We start from the raw sequence: 17,992 nt of genomic DNA on the forward strand, positions 1-17,992 counted from the left end.
TCCACCACACACGCCCCCCTCTCTCCCCCCCCACCACACACGCCCCCCTCTCTCCCCCCCCCCACCACACCGCCCCCCCCCCCACCACACACGCCCCCCCCACCACACACGCCCCCCCCCACCACACACGCCCCCCCCCACCACACACGCCCCCCCCCACCACACACGCCCCCCCCACCACACACGCCCCCCCCCACCACACACGCGCCCCCCCCACCACACACGCGCCCCCCCCACCACACGCGCCCCCACCACCACACGCGCCCCCACCACCACACACGCGCCCCCACCACCACACGCGCCCCCCCCCACCACACGCGCCCTCCTCTCTCCTCCCCCCACGCACGCCTCCCTCTCACCCCCCCCCACACACGCCCCCCTCTCCCCCCCCCACCAAACACGCCCCCCTCTCCCCCCCCACCAAACACGCCCCCCTCTCCCCCCCCCCACCAAACACGCCCCCCTCTCTCCTCCCCCCACACACGCCTCCCTCTCACCCCCCCCACACACGCCCCCCCTCTCCCCCCCCACCAAACACGCCCCCCTCACCCCCCCCACCAAACACGCCCCCCTCTCCCCCCCCACCAAACACGCCCCCCTCTCCCCCCCCACCAAACACGCCCCCCTCTCCCCCCCCACCAAACACGCCCCCCTCTCCCCCCCCCACCAAACACGCCCCCCTCTCCCCCCCAGCACACACGCCCCCCTCTCTCCCCCTCTCTCCCCCCCACCACACACGCCCCCCTCTCCCCCCACACACGCCCCCCTCTCCCCCCACACACGCCCCCCTCTCTCTCCCCCCCACCACACACGCTCCCCTCTCTCCCCCCCACCACACACGCTCCCCTCTCTCCCCCCCCCACCACACACGCACCCCTCTCTCCCCCCCCCCACCACACACGCCCCCCTCTCTCCCCCCCCCACCACACACGCCCCCCTCTCTCCCCCCCCCACCACACACGCCCCCCTCTCTCCCCCCCCCACCACACACGCCCCCCTCTCTCCCCCCCCCACCACACACGCCCCCCTCTCCCCCACCCACCACACACGCCCCCCTCTCCCCCCCCCACCACACACGCCCCCCTCTCTCCCCCCCCACCACACACCCTCCCTCTCTCCCCCCCCACCACACACCCTCCCTCTCTCCCCCCCCCACCACACACCCTCCCTCTCTCCCCCCCCCACCACACACGCCCCCCTCTCTCCCCCCCACCACACACGCCCCCCTCTCTCCCCCCCCCACCACACACGCCCCCCTCTCTCCCCCCCCCCACCACACACGCCCCCCTCTCTCCCCCCCACCACACACGCCCCCCTCTCTCCCCCCCCACCACACACGCCCCCCTCTCTCCCCCCCCACCACACACGCCCCCCTCTCTCCCCCCCCCACCACACACGCCCCCCTCTCTTCCCCCCCCACCACACACGCCCCCCTCTCTCCCCCCCCCACCACACACGCCCCTCTCTCTCCCCCCCCCACCACACACGCCCCCCTCTCTCCCCCCCCACTACACACGCCCCCCTCCCCACACACGCCCCCCTCTCCCCCCTCCCCACACACGCCCCCCTCTCCCCCCTCCCCACACACGCCCCCCTCTCCCCCCTCCCCACACACGCCCCCCTCTCCCCCCTCCCCACACACGCCCCCCTCTCCCCCCTCCCCACACACGCCCCCCCTCTCCCCCCTCCCCACACACGCCCCCCTCTCCCCCTCCCCACACACGCCCCCTCTCCCCCCTCCCCACACACGCCCCCCTCTCCCCCCTCCTCACACACGCCCCCCTCTCCCCCCTCCCCACACACATTATTTTGCTCAAAGGTGATCAGAATATTTCTTCACCGCAGACAGGTTAAAACGGCCTGGGTTCTAAAGAGAACAACTAAAAATTGGTCACAGCCAAGAATAGATTCGGTGCATGTCATAAAATTGAAGAATTTAAAGTGAGATTGAGGCAAGGAAAGCTTCCTGTAGACCCTCATCATTTCCGGTGCTGTTTTTTCAAGCAACATTGTTTACACAGAAGTTGGAGAATGATCATTAAAGGGACTGTCCATCATAAACAGGCTCCCAGTGTCGCAGCAGGAAGCAGTACCATGGAGTTGCAGTCAATTCCCTTCCTAAACTGTGCTCTGCGTCGAGGGTAGGAGTGGGCAAAGGACTCGAGCAACATTCTTGGCGGTGGGGCTTGGGGGGGTGGGGGGGGTGGGGGAGGGAATTGGGGGAGAAATTGGAGGGTCGTTTGCAGGTTGCTCACATGAGCTCCTCAACTGTCAACCGATGGCAGCATTGTTGGAGCTTCGGTAACTGCCACCCACCCACTGAATGGCAAAGTCAGGTTGGGGTGGGGAAACAAGGCACGAGAGGGTGACATTCTCCATGTATTAAACATAATAACTGGGCTCAATACTAGCATTAAAGAAACATTCATTCACAAATGAACTCAACATTATCAGGGTTTTCTTTCCTAGAGGAAAATAAATGTGTGAAAGGGCTGAAAGTACTTACAGTTTAAGTGTTTTTTTTCAGCATTGAGTTTCTCTTTCAGATATCTCACTGCACTGTGCTGACTAAAATGGTCCTGGCAAGATGCTCGCAGAGCCAGCAGGTACAAGGCTATCAGGCTTGTGGAGGGTTTGGAATTGGTCTGCAATCCTGGGGAGCTAAGGGAGAGAATCGTGAAAGTCGGTTAGTTTCTCCCTTCATCATTAAGTGCAAATCTTAAAAGCAACTTAACCTGTGAGATTCCCATCAGCCAGACCCAGTCCCTCGAGATGATTTGTACCATTCCACTGCCACAAAGTAGTGGTTGGGTTACTGGACCAGGAATCCCAAGGGCTGGATTAGTAATCCAGAGAATGCGAGCTCAAATCCCACTGCGATACTTTGAGAATTCAAACCCTGACACCAGTAAAAGTTCCCAAAAGGTTCATTAATCTCCTCAGGGAAAGAAACCTACCATCCTTACCCTGCTTGGCCTGTATGTGATTCCTTTCCTACACCAACACTGTTGACTCTGAATGAACTGCCCTCTGAAGTGGCCTAGGAAGCCCCTCAATAATAGCACACAACCAATGACTTAGTGAGAAGGCCCAACACCCCCTTTGCAGGGGAACTAGGGGTGGGCAGTATATGCTGGCCTTTCCAACAATGCTCACATCCCTAGAATTGATAAAATAACGATACTGTAATGTACTAATCTTGGATTGACGTTCTGCAGTGGAGACACTAGCCTCCTGCGAATTTAGTGCAGGTCATGTGCCAGCAACCACGAGCTGCAGACTGCCAAATCTTTACAACCAGCAGAGGGCAGAATTCATTCGCCAATCAGACCCCAGACAGACAAGGGCTAACTCCATGGCTAAATCTATTCTGATCACTAAAGATATCTATCTATCTTTGGAATTGCCAGCCTAAAAGCTCTTCTCTCCTTTAAGGCACTCCTTAAAACCTACCTCTATGACCAAGCTTTTAATCATTTTCCTCAAAATCCACTTATGTGGCTTGGTGTCAAATTTTGTTTAATAATTCTCCTGTGTGACATTTTACTATGTTAATGGTACTATATGAATGCAAGCTTTTGTTTTCCATCAGTATTCACACTTTTAGCACTGTTGTTCATGCTGAATTATCTCCTATGCCTCTGCTCTGTGATTTTGTACTTGTTTCTTCCTTAATTGAAACTAGTTAATCTTCCACACACTGAAACAAGACGAAGTTCAATGTTGATGTCAAGCAGGATTAGAGGGAAGGGGTGCCTAAGTTGGGGAGGAGGGGACAGGAATGGGGAAGAGGGAGGAGAGGAGGGATGGACAGGATACAAGCAAGAAGTGGGGGATAGGAGAGAGAAAGAGAGAGAGAGAGAGCGAGAGAGAGGGGAAGAGAGAAAGAGAGATAAGAAGTGGGAGGAGGAGGAATGGAGAGGAAGAGAAGGAGGTAAGAACAAGATGTGGGAGTAATGTGGGAGGTGGGGTAGGGAAAAAGATCGGACCGAAAGAAGAGGGTTGGAGGAGACCAAACTACTAGCCTGAGCAAAATATGTTCAGACAGGGCAGGGACTCTCAATAAAAGCAAAATACTGCGGATGCTGGAAATCTGAAATAAAAACAAGAAATGCTGGAACCACTCAGCAGGTCTGGCAGCATCTGTGGAAAGAGAAGCAGAGTTAACGTTTCGGGTCAGTGACCCTTCATCGTTCCGATACAAAAGGAATTTTATGATTGAATTTCCATTGCAAGATAGTGAATTGGCACCCGATCAATGGAAAAGAAAATCGGGCAGAGTATAAAATGTGCTGCCAATTTGTTACGTGATTTGTTTATATGACTGATCAGGGCTGATTTCACCCAAATGCAGCTACTAGTTCCTGTCCCACTGGCCACTCTCCCCCCCCTTGGCAATTCGCTTTCTCCCCCTCCTCCTTACCGGCTGCTCCCCACCATCAGCTAATCGCTCCAGACCACTGCTCTCCCTCGCTCCCTTAGCTGATTGTTCCCTGTTCGCACCACCCAGCTCTCCGGCTGCTTGCTCCCCACCCCACCCCCCCGGCTGCTTGCTCCCCACCCCACCCCCCCAGCTGCTAGCTCTGGGCCGCGCCGCTTCCCTCCCCTCAGGCACCGCCCGAAGAAGCAAGGCGGCTGCAAGGGATGACAGGGCGAGGTAGGAGCGAGTGGCCGAGAGGAGGGAAGGAGCGTGGCCTTGAGCTAGCGGCTGGGGCAGGGGGTGGGGAGTGAGCGGCCGGAGAACGGGGTGGCGTGAAGCGAGCAACAATCATCCAGGGGAATGGGGGAAGAGCAGTGAAGTCCGGTGCGAGAGGCTGAGGTGAGGAAGCACGAGACCTGGAGCGAGCTCCAGCCTCAACGTCTCCCAGTCAGCTGCTTCCTCCAGCCAAGTGGGGGGCTAGATACCCAATGATGCTTTATCGCGCATGTGCGAAGATGGACCTGGCGCAGATATGCGATAATGTCATCCCGCCCACATACCAAGTCCTGGCAAGATGTAGCTGCGCAAGTACGCAGCTTGACGCACTCTGATGAGGTCAGTAGGCCAGTGCATTGTCAGGAATCACTTTGGGATAAATATTCGCCAGGACACTGGGTAAAACTCCTGTAATATAATGTAGTTATGACCTCACCTTTAAGTAACCTTACCCTTAAGAGACCAGGCCACTGATGTAACTGATGATGTCGCCACATATGTATATATAAGCAGCAGACACCATTCTGCAAGGACACACTGAGCACACGGCCTGCAGACAGAGCACACACACAGCAGCAAGGACAAGCCCTAGACTTGAATAGCGTGTATAGCTCATACAATGTAAATAGTTACGGTAATAAAGAGCGTTGTGTTGAACCTGAATATCAAGCCTACATCTATCCTGACTCACTAATCTGCTTAATAGTACTACATAAAAAGAAATACAGCACAACACTACAACTATCCTGCTCTCCTTCAAAATAGTGCCCTCGGATTTTCTAACAGAGAGAGCAGTAAGGGCCTGCTTTGGTTTTAACGCCACCTCTGACAATACAGTCACTGGAGTGTCAGCCTAGATTTTTGCCGTTAGAATATGGAAATCACTACCACATGGAGTAGGCGAGGCAAGTAGCAGAGATACATGTAAGGGGAAGCTAGATGAATTATATGAGCGGAAAAGGAATAGAAGAATATGCTGGTAGGGTTAAATGAAGTAGGGTGGAAGGAGGATCATATGGAGCATAACAACAATAATAACTTGCATTTTTATAGTGTCTTTAATGTAGCAACATGTCCCAAAGCACTTCAGGGGAGAGATTATCACACAAAATTTGACATCGAACCACATAAGACACTATTTGATAGGTGACCAAAAGCTTGGTCAAAGAGGTAGGTTTTAGAGAATGTCTTAAACAAGAGAGAGGTAGAGAAGTGGAGAGGTTTAGGAAGAGAATTCCAAAGCTTAGGGCCTAAGCTGCTGAAGACACAGCCAGCAATGAGGGAACGAAGAAAATTAGGGACGTGCAAGAGGCCAGAATTGGAGGAGTGCAAAATTCACAGAAGGTTGTCCGGTTGGAGGAGGTTACAGAAATAGGGAGGGGTGAGGGCATGGAGGAATTTGAAAACAAGGTTGAGAATTTTAAAATCAAGATGTGCTTGACTGGGAGCCAATGAGCATGGGGGTAATGAGCGAGCAGGACTTGGTGCGAGTTAGGATATGGGCAGCAGAGCTTTGGGTGACCTCAAGTTTATGGAGCTTGCAAGATGGGGGCCTGGCCAGGAGTGTGTTGGAATCTTCAAGTCTGGAGGTTACAAAGGCATGGATAAGGGTTTTAGAAGCAGATGAAATAATAGCATGAATCAGTTTGGCCGACAGGCCTTTTTCTGCGCTGTAAATGTTTTTATTCTTTCATGGGATGGGAGCATTTCTGACAAGGCCAGCATCTGTTGCCCAACCCTAGATGCTCTTGAGAAGGTGTAAATTCTATCATGTTATGTAGATTGAACAATCCAGATTAAACAGGTCCCTCTCATGCACAAATGTGCGTCCAAAGTACCAAGTGAAAGGGACCAGCTTAGGTATTTTTGATGCCATTCTGAGCCCAGCTTTTTGAAGCTTTTGGATAGGGATTACCTGGACAGTTTGTCTCGAAGGTCAGCTTTCAGTCTGTGTAGATATCGCCGTTCATCATGTAGGTTGTGTTCCGTTGACAATCGTAAGGCGATATATATACTGGGATTGGCTGGAAAACCTGGGCCTGTGAATCGCAGGAGACGCTTGTTCAGGGATACAATAGTTTCCTCAGGATTGGCTTCCAACTCTAATTAAAAGAGAATGAAAAGGGCATAAGAGGTCCTATCAGGCATAACAACACACTCCATAATGGGCCAAAAATGGCAAGGTACGCCCACTCAGCTCTGCAGTCTATTTACACACTTGATGTGAATGGCACTATAAGGAGCACAAATATCTCTATTTAATAACAGTTAGAGCTGTGAGGGCTGGCAGAGGGGCTTCAGGAGAATTACATTCTCCTCATGGGACAATCACGGGGTACTACTGGAATTTCAGCCAATATAAGCATGAGGCGGCTTTAGGAACATCAGAATTGCTGGATGAAAAAGACCAAAAGGTCCATCTACAAAAGCAAAATACTGTGATTGCTGGAACTCAAATAAAAACAGAAAATGCCGGAAGTACGCAGTAGGTCTGGCAGCACGTGTGGAGAGAGAAACAGAATTAACATTTCATCGATGACCTTCCATCAGAACTAGAAAAGGTTAGACAGGTAATAGGTATTAAGCATGTGAAAAGGGGATGGGGAAGGGTGAAGAAGAATAAAAGGGAAGGTCGGATAGGGTGGAGGAAGGGAAGATTAAATGACAAAAGCAAAGGCAAAGGCAGTGATAATAGGACAAGTAAAGAAACAAAAGGTGTGTCGAGGAAGTGTGAATGGCAGGACCCTGAACAGCTGCCATACAAAAGCAAAGAAAAGGAAATTAGAGCTAAACGTGAGGAAAAAAAACAAACCAGCAAAGAAAAATGAAAATAAAAAACGGGAGCAGAAGTTACATAGAACATAGAACATTACAGCGCAGTACAGGCCCTTCGGCCCTCGATGTTGCGCCGACCTATGAAACCATCTGACCTACACTATTCCATTTTCATCCATATGTCTATCCAATGACCACTTAAATGCCCTTAAAGTTGGCAAGTCTACTACTGTTGCAGGCAGGGTGTTCCACGCCCCTATTACTCTCTGAGTAAAGAAACTACCTCTAACATCTGTCCTATATCTATCACCCCTCAACTTAAAGCTATGTCCCCTCGTGTTTGCCATCACCATCTGAGGAAAAAGACTCTCACTATCCACCCTATCTAACCCTCTGATTATCTTATATGTCTCTATTAAGTCACCTCTCCTCCTCCTTCTCTCCAACGAAAACAACCTCAAGTCCCTCAGCCTTTCCTCGTAAGACCTTCCCTCCATACCAGGCAACATCCTAGTAAATCTCCTCTGCACCCTATCCAAAGCTTCCACATCCTTCAATCCAGAACTGTTGAGTCCAGATGGTTGTAAACTGCCCAGTCAAAAGACAAGGTGCAGTTCTCGAGCTTGCGGTGAGCTTCATTGGAACACTGTAGCAGGCCAAGGACAGAAAGTTCAGAGTGGGAGCAAGGTGGAGAATTAAAATGACAGGCAACTGGAAGCTCGGTGTCATGCTTGTGGACTGAATGGCATGCTCCACAAAGCAGTTATCCAGTCTGAATTTGGTCTTCCTAATGGAAAGGTGATCACATCATGAGCAGCGAATACAGTACACTAAATTGAAAGTACAATAAGTAAATCACTGTTGCCCTTGGAAGGAGTGTTTGCGGCCATGAACAGTGAAAAGGGAGGAGGTAAAAGGTAGGTGTTGCATCTCCTGTGCTTGCATGGAAAGGGAGGGGGTATTGGGGATGACTGAGGAGTCAGCCACGGTATCACGGAGGGAACGGGTCCCTTCAGAATTCTGGAAGGAGAGAGGAGGGGAAGATGTGTTTGGTGGTGGCATCATATTGGAGGTGGTGGAAATAGCGGGAGATGATCCATTGAATACGGAGGCTGGTGTGGTGGAAGGTGAGGACAAGGGGAACCCTATTGTGGTTCTGGAAGGGAGGGGAAGGGGTGAGAGAACTGTGTGAAATAGAATGGATATGAATAAGGGCACCGGTTGAGGGGGGGGGGGGGGGGCGTGGGAATCCTCAATTGAGGAAAATGGAAGACAGATCAGAAGCGCTAATATGGAAGGATACATCGTCTGGATAGACGCAACGGAGATGGAAAAACTGGGAAAATGGAATAGAGTCCTTGTAATAAGTGGGGTGTGAGGAAGTGTAGTCAAGTTAGCTGTGGTCGTCAGTGGACTTATAGCGAATATTGTTTAGTAGCCTATCCACAAAAATGTAGTCAGAGAAGTCAAGGAACGGAAGGGAAGAGCTGGAGATAGACCATGTGAAGGCAAGAGAATGGTAGAAGTCGATTAAATTTTCCATTTTAGGATGGAGCAGGAAATTACCTCGAAACAGCCATCAATGTCGCAGGAAAAGAGGTGAGGCCTGAATAGGACTGGAACGAGGAATGTTCCATATATCGCAGGCATAGTTAGGACCCACGTATCCATAGCAATACTTTTTATATGGATGAAGTGAGTGGAGTTGAAGGAGAAGTTGTTCAATGTGAGAACAGGTCTAGCCAGGCGAAGGAGGGTGGTGGTGGATTGCGACTGGTTGGGCCTCCATTCAAGGAAGAAGCAGAGAGCCCTCAGACAGTCCTGGTGAAAAATGGACCTCCATGATGTGCCACGGTCCATCTAGCTCACCTACTACCATGCTGCTATTTACATGATACAATAATAAAGAAGTTGCTGATTAATCATATCAATCTCTATCAATTAGTCTACAACAGACCAATAGTCCCTCGAATTTTCCTTTACCGCGTGCGGCCAGTTTCTTGCATAGTGTGGTCTCTTTAAGATTGCCATGCGGCCGCACATCTTAAAGAGAACACTGCTTGTGCATGACCTGTTTGTCGCCTGCACATATACATTCCTGATGGGTGCACGGCTGGGCATCAGTGAAACTTAGTGGGTATGTTGCAACAGACCAGACCTGAGGTGAGAAAACCCCCCAGTGGTGGAAGGCTTTGGGAACCAGAGGTCTAAAGTCACCTGTTCCTCTCATGCATGCTACACTTACCACACCATGCCTCAAATTACAAATATTCTGTATCCCAAAACGTTTTCTCAGAAATTAATCTATCTAATTTGCATTTCAATGAATGAATCAATGCTAACTGTTTTCACCATCTCCCTAGGGAATCCGTTCTTTCAATTGACTATTTGCTCAAATATCATTTCCACTGATTAGAACACAAGGACATAAGAATACAATCATGGCTGATTTTCTGCCTCAACTACACTTTTCTGTCCATTCCCCATATCCCTTTTGGAAAATCATAACCAGTGCATCCACTATCTCTGCAATTACCTCTTTTAGAACTTTAGGATGTAGGTCATCATGTCCTGGGGATTTGTCAGCTTTTAGTCCCATAAATTTCTCCAATACTTTTTCTCCACCTTAAGTTCCTAATTTTATTAGTTACCCTCTATTTCTGCTGTGTAATTTGTGTCTTCTACCGTGAAGACAGACAAAATATTTGTTCAACATCTCTGCCATTTCCTCATTTTTCATGATAATTTCACCTATCTCTACCTCTAAGGAACCAACATTTACTTTAGCTACTCTCCTTTTTAATATACTTGTAAAAGCTCTTACAATCTGTTTTTCTATTCCTAGCTAGTTTATAGGGGAGATGGTGGTGTAGTGATAAGGTCACTGAACTAGTAATTTCAGAAAAATCTGGATAATAATAGTGCCCTGAAACTGTCATTGTCATTAAAAAAAAACATCTTATTCACTAATGTACTTTAGGGAAGGAAATCTGTTGTCCTTACCCGGTCTGGCCTACAAGGGACTCCAGACCCACAGCAATGTGGGTGACACTTAACTGCCCTCTGAAATGGTTTAGCAAGCCACTTAGTTGTCAAGGACAATTAAGGATGGGCAACATATGTTGCCCTCGTCAGCGACACACATCGTATGAAAGAATAAGAATACTCTCATTCTATTTTTCCCCCTTATCATCAATTTTTGGTCACCCTTTGCTAGTTTCTAAACCTCTCCCAATCCTCAGGCTTACTACTATTCTTTGCAATGTTATAAGCCTCTTCTTTTAATTTAATACTATCCTTAACTTCCCTAGTGAGCCCCAGATGGATCTTTCTTGCTGAGTTTTTGCTTTTTTAATAGAGCGTATTTTTGTTGAAAATTTTGAATTATTTCTTTAAATGTTTCCCATTCTATTTACCACCATACCTTTTAATCTCTTTACCCAATAAACCTTAGCCAGCACTCCCCTCATACCTACGTATTTGGCTTTGTTTAAATTTAAGATTCTTGTTTGGGACTGCAGTATATTGCTTTCAAACTGAACATGGAATTCATTTGTATTACAATCACTTTTTACCAGAGGATCTTTTACAATGAGATTACTAATTAAACCTGCCTCACTGCACAATGCTACTCTTCTTAGCCCAAAGGGAAAGAACGGGTCTATGCTGCCTCGACTGAGATTGGGTAATGCAGCATAGACCAGTAATCAGACTTGCCATTGGGAGAACACAGAAGGCGGGAAGCCACTGTATTTATACCACTTCCAGGTGTTACTTTTGTTTGTTATGGTAACTGGCCTTACATCTTTAGAATCCAGTAAAAGGCTTGGTATATGGATTTGAGTGGGGGTGGGGGCAGGGGAAAAGAGTGGTCTCAAGTGTACATTTAAAGCAGAGTCATACAAACATAAATCTCTTCTCTCTCTTCTCTTTGGCCTCCTTATCTCAAGAGACAATGGGTAAGCGCCTGCAGGTGGTCAGTGGTGTGTGGAGCAGCGCCTGGAGTGGCTATAAAGGCCAATTCTAGAGTGACAGGCTCTTCCACAGGTGCTGCAGAAAAATCTGTTTGTCGGGGCTGTTACACAGTCTCCCCTTGCGCCTCTGTCTTTTTTCCTGCCAACTGCTAAGTCTCTTCTACTCGCCACACTTTAGCCCCGCCTTTATGGCTGCCCGCCATAAATACACAACAAGAAAATCCCACAAATTTCACAGACTATGTACAGTCTGCCCTAGGGTCGCCCAAGTTTTGTTTGTCTCCATGGGCCACATTGGCACGTAACATGGAGCCTTGGGGTCCGGGGGGGGTGGTCAGTCTGACCAGGACCCTCTACCCTCCTTCACCAGAATGATACTGGGGCTTAGAGTGTTAAATTAGGAGGACAAGTTGCATAAATTTGGTTTGAATTTCACTGTGTATAGAAGATTAAGGGGTGATCTGATTGAAGTGCTTAACATGGTAAAAGGATTTAATAGGGCAGATACAAAGAAACTATTTTTTTCTGATGTGGAAATCAAGGATGAGGGGGCATTATTTTAAAATTAGAGCTAGACCATTTAGGAATGAATTCAGGAAGCACTTTTTCACACAAAGGGTAAAAGAAAGCTGGAATGCTCTCCCCCAAAACACTGTGGATGCTAGGGGACAATTGGAACTTTCAAGACTGAGATCAATAGAATTTTGCTGGGGATCAAGAGATATGGAGCTAAGGCAGGTAAATGGAGTTGAGATACAAATCAGCCATGATCTAATTGAATGATGCAGCAGGCTCGAGAGGCTGAATAACCTATTCCTGTTCCTAGGTTCCTTCCTATAATTGAAGCACATCGCCAGAGCTGAGATTGAACAGGGCAGGACTTTCTACCACCATGGAAATGCACCCCTGATTCCAGACAATTCCAGCCTTGGCTGGGGAGGGCGAGGGGGATCATTAGTGTTTTGAAAGCGAGCTCCCTGGGAGCTGTGCTAGATTGGGGGCAAGCTTTAATGCAGCAGCCCATGGAGGCCAGCTGTTGTGTGGGGTTACGGCAGCTGCTGACTCTTGAACAGGCCCCAAGTTGCAAATAAAAATTCAGGTGCAGGGGTGAAGGAGAAGGGGTAGCCTCTGCTGACCTTAGGATGGTGGGCACCCGCAACAGATATGTGTCTAGTGTCCAGCATTCAAAGCAGGCAAATCACAGAGTACAATGGAGGATATATTTGCCCAACTCACATGTACATGTAATATAGGGATGGGAGGAACATAATTCACAGCTAGGCTAGAGAAATGGGGGTGTGGGGTGAGGCGATAACACAGGAGTGGCAGGGGACATGACAGAATGCCTCTCCAAGCAATTTTCCAGCCTAGGCCACAACATAGGAGCAGGAGTAGGCTATTGCAGCCCATTGCGGCATTCAAAATGATCGTGGCTCATCTGTATCTTAACTCCATTTACCCACCTTGTTTCCATCCCTCAATACCCTTACCTAACAAATATCGAAACAACGTGAAACCAAATTTTCAATGTATGATCCTGATGGACAACGCTTCCCGCCAAGAGTATGGAATTGTAAAATTAACCCACGATATATGTGGGGGCCCATAAATCAAAGTGACATACATTAGTCACCACACAAAGTGTTGAAAGCAAGAAGGAGACAATGAACTAGACAGATGTGGAAGATAGTACTGTCTCAGTCAGGCTGGGGAAGTCTGCATGTGACTAGATTACACCCTTATGGCACCATAAACAAGCACAAAGTTCATGAATGCACACACACAGATGCCAGGAGTGGGGAATCAAGGTTTACAGCTTCAGAGCAATAAACAGCTCTTTGATCATGAGGTCAGCTGGTCGACAACCTCCTGCAACTTTATAACTGTGAGCTTCCAACTATACAATCATTAATCCTTTAACCGGTCTTGTCTTAGTTTGACACAGAACAGTCCATTCCCAACCCTTCTACATACTGAAAGCTCATTGTAGTTTTCCAAGTATCCTAAAGTATACAAACCATTAGACTGTGTAACTCTCTTGTCCAAACCAAGGCCCAAGGGTGATTTATCTACTTATGGACTTTTCCAATTCAAGCAAAACTGGAATAAACAATATTTCTCCTAAAAGGACTGTTGCTTTCTTTAAGCTTGGCTTCATTGCTGCCCATCGCCAGTGACTGCAGTTCTAAAGCCCATAGTCATCATGTGAACATCCAGAAATGCCTAATATACTTGACAGAGTCTTCAATAGGATATCATGGAACAACTTACTGGCACAACATGTAGGACAGAGAAGTCAGCAATGCAATGAGGTCATAATGTCTTCCATTATTTATTTATTCATTCTTGTTTCAGTTTTCTGTAAACTGTGCCTGCTATGGCAGGTGTACCACAACAAACTCATGGCCAACACCAGTAGAGTTTTCAGACCAGACTATTCCTAAGCTCAATGAGCTGAAATGAGCTCAATTCTTCGTCCCACCAACCCTGCTCCAAGGTGGTAACCTCCATACAACTCATTAAAGGGACGTGACCATTAATAAGCATCATGAACATCCTAGTATCCTACTGATAAATTGCACTTTTGTCTTTGTATCGCCAATAACAAACTGTACGCCATTATCATGCTGTAAATCTGCCCTTGTATCCCCATCATCAAGCTGCACGTGACGTGAACCCCATTAGCATGTTGCATATAACCTGGCAAACCAATTAATATGCTACCTGTGTGCTCTTGGACCCCCAATATCATTTTGCACATAAACCTTGTACTCACATCATGCTGCACACGGGTTCTTGCACCCCAATTTTCAAACCGTATGTATGCCCTTGTGGTACCAATATCCAGTTATAGGAATTAACAGAAAGTACATATGCTCCTCTCTATCAAGAAGCCTCAGAGGTGCCCCTGGGATACCCCTTGGAATCAGGGATCAGAATTTGGTTTGGGGTCATTTTAGGAAAGCAGTTGGTCTACATTTTGTCACCAGATACTATTCATTCAGGAGATGCAATGATCGATTAACAAGTCACTCAGGTCTGATGAAGAAAATAAGTGTCTGCTTTCTTCCCGAGTATTCCCGCCAACCACCACCCCCCACCCCCCTCTGAATACGCTGGGGTATAATTTAATCAGCTTTGGCTGCCTCTCTGCTACCTCACCAAAATGCATTTTTGTTTAAATGAATGCTTTTTATAAAAAAAAAGGTTGAACCACAAAAGTACAAAAAGCAGCTTATAACAATATAAATATAGGCTATCAAATTATTAAAACTGCATTTAAATTTAATAACTATTGGAAAGCAAACTGAACAAATACTGATATATTTCCTTAAGTGATTGAGGTAGAAGCTATGTCTATCTTGCTGCTGCAAAGCTGGCTGCCATCTTCTTATTCCACGTCTGGGCCTCCTGCATGATCCTGTTCGCGACTGTTGGTCCCAAAATTTCCAGTGATTAAAAAAAAATTAACAAAATAAAGTATGTTGAGTATTTTTATAGACATCTCTACTTATGTCAAGTTCTGCTTAAGTTTAGAAACATGCAGCTCTTTGTGGGATACATTATCTATAATTTTATGGTGAACGCTGCGGCAAATTCCTCAGGACATTTTCCTGCCCTGCCGCAAGCTCAGAAATTTCCCAGTCAGTGTATCAGAAATGCTCTGCAGCCTGCCCATTGAATACCATGGGGCCCCACTTAGAAGTCTAACTAAACTGATTTAGTGCTAACAAAATCTGGTTCTATGGCCTTTCAACATCAAAATAATTACAGATTTTCTAAAATGTCCCATTTACTTGCCTATGTTCGCTATGTGTGGAATAAAAAAATAACAGAATTGTAGCTCAGCACTGGCAACAAGTTTCACATCTAGTAAAACAAAGTAACAGATGTTTATTTGTATAGCTAATTTGTATACAGAAAAAATACTTGTGCGTTATGCGGGATGCAGAGGGTGGTGGTGTGGAATTTTTATAACACAGGAGGGGGCCTCAGAAGCAAAGAGGTTGAGAACCCCTGTTCAAGATAAGGTATTACAGTTAGAGGAAGGGATAAATTGCAGAATCCAACTGGCACAATTTGAATCTTCTTGACAATTGTTCACGTATTAAAATTTAGAAGTTTCTCTTCTCTTTAAGGGGAATAATTGTTCAAAATCGGGAAAATTTATAAATTGCAGTTTTAATTGCATTTGAAGTTGGAGAATGGAGGGACTTCAATCCTGACAAAAAAGCAGTGTTATGTAAATTTCCCCACACTGGCGCTTTAACTTGTGGAGTTACTAAATTCTTATTCCTTGTACTGTGGTGAAGGCTGACTGTATGTATTTCTCATAGGTAAGTTCCACATGTGCCTGGTTTGGCTCTTCCTTACTCATATTTGATAGTTTCGTAAGAATAGGGAGCACAATCTGAAACCAACCAACTGTCTTCAGGCAATCCACTTCTATTTGTTTCTGTATTCTCTACACCCATCAAAATTTGTCCCAGTGTATTGCTCCAATGCATTTACTTTTAAGTGTCTAGCTATTTTTTGTCCTTTGGAATAAGTTACAACTAAGAGTCAATTGCCTTACATTTTCTGGCTTTAAAATTCATAATCACAAATTGCAATGCATGTAGATGATCACTGCACAAGTAGATGTCCATTATTTATTTTTTGCAAAGGACTCAAAGAGAAGAAACATAAATAACGATAAAGAAAGTCAGAAGCAAATAAATTAGAAAAAGATGCAGCAAATAAGCATGAAGAAAGTCGGACATCGGTGTCTAGTGTCTGCGAAGAATGTATTTTCTGTCATCAGTGTGATCAAGTTTTTAGGAATGGATTTTTCTAGTATAAACTAATATATTATGCAAATATTGATTTTTTTTTTTAAGTCTTAAATTACTTTGGAATTCTACTAACTGGAATTTTAAAATGTGGATGGAATACAGTTTTAAGGTGCTAAGAGATCATCACAATAATATTTATATAAGGTTTATTTCTAAAGGGATAGAATTGATAAGTAGAGAAGCTATGCTAAACACATATCAAACCTTAGTTAGACAATGCTTGGAGAACTGTGTATTCTGGTTGCCATATTATAAAAAAGATGGAGAGGGTACAAAAAAGATTTACAAAGATGATAAATGAAATGTGAGGCTATACCTATCAGGAGAGGATGGACAAGCTGATTCTCCTTTCTTTTGAAAAGATAAGGCTGAGGGGTAATCGAATAGCAGCCTTTTAAATTATGAAATGTTTTGATACAGTAGACACAGAAAATGTATGTTGGCGATGGGTGTCTCCACATCTGGAAAAAGCGGCGCTGAGGTCCCCGCGCCGCCTCTTCTCGGGAAGGCCTACCAAATCTAGTGCCAATCAGGCACTTAAGTGGACAGCGGCGGGCCTTCCACAAGATCGAGAACCCCGTTGTTGGAAGTCCCACCCTTGGGAGAGCTGCTGGTGGCTGCTGCTAGAGGAGCACCTACCAGAGACCAAGGAGCGTCACTGGACCCAGGCTACAGGTAGGTCAGGGTGGAGGGATATCGCAGGGTGGGGGTCGCAGGGGAGGGGTGTGTAGGGCAGTCAGTAACAAGGGGTAGCTCTCAGCAGGCCATCCCTTCCCGATGCCAGGTCCCTTGTTCAGGTATTAAGTGCCTTTTAACAAAGGACATCATCTCCACCCGCCACCTCTCCCGGAGCCGGGAAGTAGCCTGCATGGTTTTTTGTGCCATGCTTCCCATGCAGCAACAGGGCCGCCCACCGCAAAGCTAATTGCGGCCGCAATGGGGTGAGGCCCTTAACTCGGGTCAATTGCCCAGTTAAGGGCCTCAATTGGTGCAGGACGGGAAGGCCATTCACAGACATTCCTGCCCCAGACTAAATTTTGGCGGTGGCGGGAACACCACCCGCCACCATCCCACCTGATTTTATGCACTCCGCACCTCCAAACACACCGCGGGAGAGAACATAAAATTCCCCCCCGTGTTTCAACTTCTGGGGAAAAGCAAAACTAGAAGCCAATAATACAAGATAGTCACCAAGAAATCAAATAGGAAATTCAGAAACGTCTTTACCCAGAGAGTGGTGAAAATGTGGAACTTGTTATCACAAATATTGTAGATGCATTTAAAGGGAGGTTAGACAGACATGAAGGAGAAGGGATTGGAGGTTTATGCTGATAAAGTCAGATCAGCAAGGATGGGAAGGGGCTCAAGTGGAGCATACAACTCCAGCATGGACTGGTTGGGCTGAATTGCCTGTTTCTGTGCTGTATACAGTGTATAATTCAATATGTTTAGTTTTTTTAGTTTAGAGATATAGCACTGAAACAGGCCCTTCGGCCCACCGAGTCTGTGCTGACCATCAACCACCCATTTATACTAATCCTACACTAATTCCATATTCCTACCACTTCCCCACCTGTCCCTATATTTCCCTACCACCTACCCAGGGTGATCCAGGGTGAATCAGGAGATTTTCTGAGTGCCTGTGTGAATGTCTCCATAGTACTGTCATTACTTGCCTTCCCCAGCTCCCCACCACCTCCCAACTTTTTCCT

At 47.2% G+C, this 17,992-nt stretch overlaps 1 protein-coding gene across 3 annotated transcripts in view; it reads right to left on the reverse strand.

Moving 5' to 3' along the window:
- The window catches only part of tcn2 (transcobalamin II), an 89,826-nt gene that overhangs the window by 47,228 nt on the left and 24,606 nt on the right, over positions 1-17,992 (reverse strand). For all 3 annotated transcript variants that reach the window (XM_068055273.1, XM_068055272.1, XM_068055274.1), the window contains exons 3-4: positions 6,612-6,798; positions 2,507-2,661 (exon numbers count right to left, since the gene is read on the reverse strand). In XM_068055273.1, the coding sequence (XP_067911374.1) occupies positions 2,507-2,661; positions 6,612-6,798 (342 nt within the window). The remainder of the gene's footprint in view (positions 1-2,506; positions 2,662-6,611; positions 6,799-17,992) is intronic.

Source organism: Heterodontus francisci, chromosome 23, assembly GCF_036365525.1.
Source record: "Heterodontus francisci isolate sHetFra1 chromosome 23, sHetFra1.hap1, whole genome shotgun sequence".
NCBI lineage: Eukaryota > Metazoa > Chordata > Chondrichthyes > Heterodontiformes > Heterodontidae > Heterodontus > Heterodontus francisci.